The sequence below is a fragment of the Oncorhynchus masou genome, chromosome 24 (assembly GCF_036934945.1).
Source record: "Oncorhynchus masou masou isolate Uvic2021 chromosome 24, UVic_Omas_1.1, whole genome shotgun sequence".
Classification (NCBI taxonomy): domain Eukaryota; kingdom Metazoa; phylum Chordata; class Actinopteri; order Salmoniformes; family Salmonidae; genus Oncorhynchus; species Oncorhynchus masou.
Genome location: NC_088235.1, coordinates 110907893 through 110917566, shown reverse-complemented (window position 1 = coordinate 110917566; position 9674 = coordinate 110907893). Strand labels below are relative to the sequence as shown.

At 42.2% G+C, this 9674-nt stretch overlaps 1 protein-coding gene across 2 annotated transcripts in view; it reads right to left on the bottom strand.

Annotated features, from left to right (window-relative positions):
• Positions 1 to 75: 75 nt before the first annotated feature.
• Positions 76 to 9674, bottom strand: part of firrm (fignl1 interacting regulator of recombination and mitosis) — a 19659-nt gene continuing 10060 nt past the window's right edge. For both annotated transcript variants that reach the window (XM_064936149.1, XM_064936151.1), the window contains exons 17-24: positions 9555 to 9674; positions 8879 to 8995; positions 8685 to 8780; positions 7350 to 7463; positions 5295 to 5399; positions 1859 to 1939; positions 687 to 848; positions 76 to 357 (exon numbers count right to left, since the gene is read on the bottom strand). The exon at positions 9555 to 9674 is cut by the window's right edge and continues 66 nt beyond it. In XM_064936149.1, coding sequence (XP_064792221.1) covers positions 157 to 357; positions 687 to 848; positions 1859 to 1939; positions 5295 to 5399; positions 7350 to 7463; positions 8685 to 8780; positions 8879 to 8995; positions 9555 to 9674 — 996 coding nt within the window. In that variant the 3' untranslated portion in view covers positions 76 to 156. The remainder of the gene's footprint in view (positions 358 to 686; positions 849 to 1858; positions 1940 to 5294; positions 5400 to 7349; positions 7464 to 8684; positions 8781 to 8878; positions 8996 to 9554) is intronic.

Sequence of the window (9674 nt, the reverse complement as noted above, 5' to 3'; positions counted from 1 at the left end):
TCTGGACACACAACTTACTGAAAAGACTCCATATTCAAGGGATTCATGTTTAATAAGGACTGACCCTTCCCCCCCCCCCCCATACAAACCCTATTTTATAAAAAGGGCAGATTTATAACAAAGCTTTAAAAAAAAATTACAAAAATGTCCAGTTCACTAGTGGTTTGGTGGGTTGGCTGTGCTGATATGGGTTATCAGAGTCTGCAGCTCCTGTAGTCTGGATGTCACCCAATCTGGGGTGTCGGTGGCACTCCCCTCTACCAGCGTCTGCAGGGCCCTCAGGGAACTCTCAGCTGTCTGGAGGTAACGGCTGTACTCCTCAACGCTGGTTTCCTGCCGTGCTCGCTTGGGACAGGGCTGGGGGGGGTAATGAGTCACTATCATTATCCAAGACTGAACACTTACAAAATACATCCCAACTTCCTTTAAGTAATCACTGACCGGACAGACTTGGTGAATAATGTACGATCAGTAATTACGTCGAGGAAGAAGTGAAATGAATAAGGTATTTTGAGCTATTGGTTCAGAGACAGAAACTATTTGTTTTTGAATTACCATCATCTCACTGGCTAAATCTGCCAAGTTTGCCATCAACAGCTGTTGTAGAGTTAATCTTTCACCCCCCCCCCCCCCAAAAAAAAAACCCCACACATAATATGGTCACAGGCATCAGCCTCATCACTCACCTCGGTGTCAGCAGTGGACTGGTCATCATCGGCAGATGCAGTTGAAACCTCAGCAGCAGTTTCCTCATCGGTCTCCAGTATGATGTTGTGTCTATCAAGAACAGGCGTCTCCAATCTTAACCTCTCAAGCCGGGTCTCCGCCGTTTCCTGTGCGTTAATAGTCTAGAAAAACGCATGTTATGGTAGAAAAGTACAATATGTTTTAATACTGTTGTTTTATGCCATAGAACAGGGTTCTTAGAACTCACGTGTGAACTGAGAGGAGTCTCTGAAGCTTGGGCTGGCAACTGATTCAGTGATGGCCAGGTGATAAAACCAAACAGCCACATTCCATTCTATGATCAGTGGTGCATGTGAGGGACTGAGCCTCCATCTGTAAATATCCCATCCAACTACCTCATCCCGATATGTTTTTTTGTTTGTTGCTCCTTTGCACCCCCAGTATCTCTACTTGCACATTCATCTTCTGCACATCTATCACTCCAGTGTTTAATTGCTAAATTGTAATTACTTCGCCACTACGGCCTATTTATTGCCTTACCTCCCTAATCCTACCTCATTTGCACTCACTGTATATAGATTTCTTTCTATTGTGTGATTGACTGACTGTACATTGGTTTCTTTCATGTGTAACTCTGTGTTGTTTGTGTCACACTGCTTTGTTTTTTATCTTGGCCAGGTCGCAGCTGTAAATGAGAACGTTCTCAACTGACCTATAAAAAAAATTGGTGTCTAAGGTACCAGGGACGAGATCTGTTATGAATTGCTGATAAGGAGAACCACGTCTTGGGGGGCAAACCCTGGTTTCCATACAATGAGAACAGTCTTCATAGCAGATTCTGTCTGCTATGAATTACTCATTTATTTCATAATAATCCTAACCGTTTGACCCATTCCACACATCTGTTGTTTGTCATGTATCCAGGAGGATGTGTCTTAACTATAAAATGCTGTGGCTCAGTTCTGCTAGTTGAGTTTTTGGCGACTACCTCCTAATGGTTACTTACCAACTCCATTACTGCAGTAATTAAATAAAGTTAAATTGTTTTGGGGAAATAAAATGGAGAAAAAGTCTCCCCTTTGATTATAAAAATTCCACGACAATGTTCAGTCCCATCTTTTATTATCTCCAGGTCCCAATGATTGTGTATTGGATGTGTACCATTCATTACCTTACTGAGGAAATCCACCACTTTGTTTTTGGTGTCTTCTGAAGACAAGCTCTGGGAGATCACCTCCTCATGATTGGTGACCTGAAACAGGAACATGACACATGTTCCTCATTTAGCAGACACTCTTATCCAGAACGACTTAAGATGTATCACATCAATTGGCCCAGCATTGTCCAGGTTTGGCCAAGGTAGGCCGTCATTGTAAATTAGAATTTGTTCTTAACTGACTTGCCCAGTTAAATAGTTTTTATTTTATTTTTTTACACAGTGCTGTAGGTTCACACCCCTTTACTTTGTCCACATTTTGTTGTTGTTGTGATATAGCCTGAATTTAAAATTGGGATTGTGTCAATTATCTACACAGAATTCTCCATAAGGTCATAGTGGAATTTTTGTTTGTAGAAAATTGTCTTGAGTCAATAAGTATTCAACCCCTTTGGCAAACCTAAATACGTTCAGGAGTAAAAATGTGCTTAATAACAAGTCACAGAATAAGTTGAATGGACTCATTCTGTGTTCAATAATAGTGCTTAACATGATTTTTGAATGACTACCTAATCTTTGTACACCACAAATACAATTATCTGTCAAGCAGTGGATTTCAAGCAGTCTCAACCACAAAAGACCAGAGAATTTTCCGATGCCTCACAAAGAAGGGCACCTATTGGTAGGTGTGTAAAAATGTAAAAAGCCGATGCTGAATACCCTTTGTGCATGGTGAAGTTATTAATTACACTTTGGATGGTATATCAATACACACAGTCAGCACAAAGACACAGGCGTCCTTGCCAACTCAGTTGCCGGAGAGGAAGGAAACCGCCCAGGGATTTCACCTTGAGGCCAAGGATTACTTTAAAACAGTTAGTTGTTTTGGCCGTGATAGCAGAAAACTGAGGATGATCAACAACTTGGTAAATACTAACCTAAATGACAGAGTGAAAAGTAGGAAGCCTGTACAGAATAAACATATTCCAAAACATGCATCCTGTTTGCAACAAGGCACTAAGGTAATACTGCAAAATATATGCTAAAGAAATTCACTTTTTGTCCAGAATAAAAAAAGCTGTATGTTTGGGGCAAATTCAACACAAAACATCACTGAGTACCACTTCATGTTTTCAAGCACTGTGGTGGCTGCATCATGTTATGGCTACGCTTGTCATCAGCAAGGACTAGGGAGTTTTTTTTAGGATAAAAATGAACAGAATAGAGCTAAGCACAGGCAAAAAAATCCTAGAAAACCTAGAGGAGTCTGCTTTCCAACAGACACTGGGAGACTAATTCACCTTTCAGCAGGACAATAACCTAAAACACAAGGTCAAATATACACTGGAGTTGCTTACCAAAACCACATTGAATGTACCGGAGTGGCCTAGTTACAATTTGGACTTAAAATCGTCTTGAAAATCTCGGGCAAGACTTGAAAATGGCTGTCTAGAAATAATCAACAACCAACACTACAGAGCTTGAAGAATTAAAAAAAAAAGACGTGCAAATATTGTACAATCCAGGTGTGGAAAGCTCTTAGAGACTTACCCAAAAAGACTCACAGCTGTGATCGCTGCCAAAGGTGATTCTAACATGTACAGCTGAAGTCAGAAGTTTACACTTAGGTTCGAGTCATTAAAACTCGTTTTACAACCACTCCACAAATTTCTTGTTAACAAACTATAGTTTTGGCAAGTCGGTTAGGACATCTACCTTGTGCACGACAAGTAATTTTTCCAACAATTGTTTACAGAAAGATTATTTCATTGTATCCTAGTTCCAGGGGGTCAGAAGTTCAAACACTAAGTTGACTGTGCCTTTAAACAGCTTGGAAAATTCCAGAAAATTATGTCATGGCTTTAGAAGCTTCTGTTAGGCTAATTGATATCATTTGAGTCAATTGGAGGTGTACCTGTGGATGTATTTCAAGGCCTACCTTCAAACTCAGTGCCTCTTTGCTTGACATCATGGGAAAATCAAAATAAATCAGCCAAGACTTGAGGAGCAATTGAAGGTAGCACATTCATCTGTACAAACAATAGTACGCACGTATAAACACCGTTGGACCACGCAGCCACCATACCGCCCAGGAAGAAGACGCATTCTGTCTCCTAGAGATGAACGTGCTTTGGTGCGAAAAGTGCAAATCAATCCCAGAACAACAGCAAAGGACCTTGTGAAGATGCTGGAGGAAACAGGTACCAAAGTATATATTTTCACAGTAAAACAAGTCCTATATCGATGTAACCTGAAAGGCCACTCAGTAAGGAAGAAGCCACTGCTCCAAAACCGCCATAAAAAAGCCAGACTACGGTTTGCAACTGCACATGGGGACAAAGATCGTAATTTGGGAGAAATGTCCTCTGATCTGATGAAACAAAAATAGAACTGTTTGGCATAATGACCATCGTTATGTTTGGAGGAAAAAGGGGAAGGCTTGCAAGCCAAAGAACACCATCCCAACCGTGAAGCTCGGGGGTGGCAGCATCATGTTGTGGGGGTTCTTTGCTGCAGGAGGGACTGGTGCACTTCAAACAATAGATGGCATCATGAGGAAAGAAAATTATGTGGATATATTGAAGCAACATCTCAAGACATCAGTCAGGAAGTTAAAGCTTGGTCGCAAATGGGTCTTCCAAATGAACAATGACCCCAAGCATACTTCCAAAGTTGTGGCAAAATTGCTTAAGGACAACAAAGTCAAGGTATTGGAGTGGTCATCACAAAGCCCTGACCTCAACCCTATAGACAATGTGTGGGCAGAACTGAGAAAGCGTGTGAGAGCAAGGAGGCCTACAAACCTGACTCAGTTACACCAGCTCTGTCAGGAGGAATGGGACAAAATTCACCCAAGATATTGTGGGAAGCTTGTGGAAGGCTACCCGAAACATTTTGACACAAGTTAAACAATTTAAAGTCAATGTTACCAAATACTAATTGAGCGAACTTCTGACCCACTGGGAATGTGATGAAAGAAATAAAAGCTTAAATGAATCTACTATTGTTCTGATGTTTCACATTCTTAAAATAAAGTGGTGATTCTAACTGACCTAAAACAGGGAATCTTTACTTGGATTAAATGTCAGGAATTGTGAAAAACTGAGTTGAAATGTCTTTGGCTAAGGTGTATGTAAACTTCCAACTTCAACTGTATTGACTCAGGGGGTTGAATAGTTGTCTAATGAAGTTACATTAGTGATTTTTTTAATGTTATAATTTCTCTTTGACAAAGTATTCTGTGTAGATCGTTGAAGAAAAATTACAAATCCATTTTTATCCCACTTTGGAATACAACAAAATGTGAAAAATTCTAGGGATGTGTATACTTTCTGAAAGCACTGTACATGCACATTGAAGCCAAGTGCCCTCAGGAAGAAAGAAACTCATAGGAATTTTTAAGATGCATTATATTCCTATCACTTAAAAACAGTGTTCAGGAGAGTCTCACCTCTGCAAAGTGGGCGAAGGCCTCCAGGGCATGTTGGTTTATTAGCCAGGACCGCTCAGCTAGCAGGACCCCAAACACATCACTCAGCCTGGGAAACACCTGACTCTGTGGACAACACACCACACACGCACATCTGTTGGTCACATATACCTTAAAAAAAAAAAATAATTCAGGTAGGGTCATGGATCAGACAACCAGTCAGTATCTGGTGTGACGATTTGCCTCATGCAGCACGACACATCTCCTTCACACAGAGTTGATCAGGCTGTTGATTGTGGCCTGTGGAATGCTGTCCCACTTCTCTTCAATGGCTGTGTGAAAGTTGCTGGATATTGGCGGCAACTGAAATACGCTGTTGCACACGTCGATCCAGAGCATCCCAAACATGCTCATCGGGTGACATGTCTAGAGTATGCAGGCCATGGCAGAACAGACCTTTTCAGCTGTGCATTATCATGCTGAAACATGAGGTGATGGCAGCGTATGAATGGCATGACAATGGGTCTCAGGATCGCATCACGGTATCTCTGTGCATTCAAATTGCCAATTGCACGCTCCCTAAAAACTTGTGTTGTGTGACAAATCTGCACATTTTAGAGTAGCCTTTTGGTGCACCTGTGCAATGATCATTCTGTTTAATCAGCTTCTTGATAAGCCACACCAGTCAGATGAATGGGATTATCTTGGCAAAGGAGAAACGCTCACTAACAGGGACGTAAAACAAATGTATTTTCAAAATTTGAGATAAAGCTTATTGTGCATATGGAACATTTCAGGGATCTTTAATTTCAGCTCATGAAACATGGGACCAACACTTAATATTTTTGTTCAGAATACATTTTTCTGTCCATCATACAGTAGTACCTGTCCATCACACAGTAGTACCTGGCTATCACACAGTAGTACCTGGCTATCACACAGTAGTACCTGGCTATCACACAGTAGTACCTGGCTATCACACAGTAGTACCTGGCTATCACACAGTAGTACCTGGCTATCACACAGTAGTACCTGGCTATCACACAGTAGTACCTGGCTATCACACAGTAGTACCTGGCTATCACACAGTAGTACCTGGCTATCACACAGTAGTACCTGGCTATCACACAGTAGTACCTGGCTATCACACAGTAGTACCTGGCTATCATACAGTAGTACCTGGCTATCATACAGTAGTACCTGGCTATCATACAATACCTGGCTATCATACAGTAGTACCTGGCTATCACACAGTAGTACCTGGCTATCACACAGTAGTACCTGGCTATCATACAGTAGTACCTGGCTATCATACAATACCTGGCTATCACACTTTAGTACCTGGCTATCATACAGTAGTACCTGACTATCACACAGTAGTACCTGGCTATCACACAGTAGTACCTGGCTATCACACAGTAGTACCTGGCTATCATACAGTAGTACCTGGCTATCATACAATACCTGGCTATCACACTTTAGTACCTGGCTATCATACAGTAGTACCTGACTATCACACAGTAGTACCTGGCTATCACACAGTAGTACCTGGCTATCACACAGTAGTACCTGGCTATCACACAGTAGTACCTGGCTATCACACAGTAGTACCTGGCTATCACACAGTAGTACCTGGCTATCACACAGTAGTACCTGGCTATCACACAGTAGTACCTGGCTATCACACAGTAGTACCTGGCTATCACACAGTAGTACCTGGCTATCACACAGTAGTACCTGGCTATCACACAGTAGTACCTGGCTATCATACAGTAGTACCTGCAATACTTGGCTATCATGCAATACCTGGCTATCATGCAACACCTGGCTATCATGCAACACCTGGCTATCATGCAACACCTGGCTATCATGCAACACCTGGCTATCATGCAACACCTGGCTATCATGCAACACCTGGCTATCATGCAATACCTGGCTATCATGCAATACCTGGCTATCATGCAATACCTGACTATCATGCAATACCTGGCTATCATGCAATACCTGGCTATCATGCAATACCTGGCTATCATACAATACCTGGCTATCATACAATACCTGGCTATCATACAATACCTGGCTATCATGTGGGATGAACACCTTGCCTAGAGAGGCCAAGAACTCCAGAACAGCCAGCAGCAGGTCATCAGGACACTTCTCAGAGACCATGGCTCCCACACACACAAGGGCCTAAAAACACACTCAATCAATTTATAATACACAACAACTGATAAATAGTCGCTGGAATTTCAGCCAGGTAGCTCAAGGACTCTGGCTACTTTTAGCCTGATAGCTAGTTATAACTAGAAGGATTAAGTTAGAAGCGAACGTTAAAACGGAGCCTGAACCCAGTATGAGTAGTTGACTGAAATTAAGCTATATTCTTAACAAAAAGATAGGCTACTATAAGTTCTCGTAACAAAATTAACGTGGCTTTAGTAGTGAGGCCGGCCACCATGGAGGCAGAGAGAGACAGAGACATATAGAGAGAAAGAGATGGAGAGAGAGAGAGAGAGAGCGAGAGAGAGAGAGAGATCAGTGGCACAATGGTTCCCAAACTTGGAGTCTTGAGAATCTGTAATCTTATTAAAACACATTTTTCAAATAGGTATAGGGTACAACATTTTAGAGTCAACTATAGGCCTTTTACACTGGTGCACTTTAGCAGTTTACAATATTTATTTATTTATTTAATTGAACCTTTATTTAACTAGGCAAGAAAACTGAATTGCAGTTCACGAGATACACATTTCAATATGAACATCTCCACATTTACAAAAAATAAGAAATCATCACGAGGGGCCGCAGGTCTGCCTACCAACATCCATCCCTACACATGTAGTCAGAGCCAGCCCTAGCCTTTTGGGGGCCCTAAGTGAAATGTTGTTGGCGGGCCCCCCCACACCTTGTGAGCAAAACATTTTAGCCCCCCCCCCTCCCCTGACAGGGGAGAGAAGACATTGTTTTGGAGTAAATCTCCTGCAATTCCACACATTTTGCCATGGGGCGGAGAGAAAATGTTGTGCAATTCAACAGATTTTGCCATGGGGTAGAAGATTTTGCAATTTTATAAAACAATTCATACAATTCTACACATTTTGCCATGGAGCAGAGAGAAAGGTTTTCAGTTTTGAATATGATATCTGAGTGAGAGTGACTAACAAAATCAATGGGGCCCCTCCCGGTCGGTAATTTAACCATGATTACTACTAGTTTAGATAACTGGCTAGACTAACTTACCAATGAAGAAAATATTTTTCTGACATGGGCTAATTGAGTGATTGTCGAAATTGCACCTTTTGTATTCTACTAGTCAAGTTCCCTCCCGTACGTTATCTGGAAAGCCCACTGGACCTGATAGTTTAGCACATCACTGAGCATCAGTCACTGAAGTGAGTTTGTGTTCTGTACCTGACAGATGACCCGTGGGTCAAAACTCTTCACCAAGATGGCTGACATGGAGAGGAGGAGTTTCAGAGTGCACTGGATGCTAGGGTGGATCTGCACCTGTCAATCAAAAGGGATAGAGTTAACCGAACAGGCAAACTGTACACCCAAATGTACTTGCGAGTGTGTTTGCGTGTGTCCAGAAGCACATCCCTCACCTGACTGGGACACATGGCAACCCAGAGTTGTGAGATGATCGTCAGTGCAGACGACCCACACTCTGCCTCTGGAGATACACCTCGAACCACCATCAGCAGGGACAACAGCGCTTTGTTCTGGGGGCGGGAAAATGGGCCGAACTGACAGGCCATACTGTAGTGCTTTCTTACTAAATTAAAAACAGAACGGTCCACTTAAGACGACAAGAAATGACCTTTTCTACCCTGATTTTCCTCACACGAAACAAGATTTATTTTATTGGTACTTTTTTATCTAAGCTCTTAAACCAAACTCTTCACCTTCTCTTATATCCAGTCATGATCTTTCTATTCAACACCTACTATAGGACAGGAGACAACCATGCAGCAGGGTAATAGTGTAGCCTTGCCCTGTCTATACTCTTGGTAATGAAATGAGACCTTCAGCGTGGTAACTAAAGGCCAAAATGTGCCACGAGGCATGTTCATTTTTTTTTTTAAAGGTGCCTGCCAGGTCAATGAGGCTGTATAAAACAAGTAGGTTCAGCACTATCACTCCAGTGGAACAGAACACAACTTTATTGTCCACAACATTAACTTTAGCGTTCAGCTGGGCACTAAAAAGCGTTTTAGATAGTCTTTGCCCCTTGGTCTAAAGCAGCTTCTGAACCGAGGGATTCTGAAGTGTCCTCCTCACCACTTTGTCCAATTGTCCCAGTTTACACCCAGCCTTTTGCCAGTTTGTCACAGTGGTGCCAGTTAAGGTGATGATGTCTGCCTCGACCCGCTGCCGGGCATCATGGGAAAGGGCTCTAAG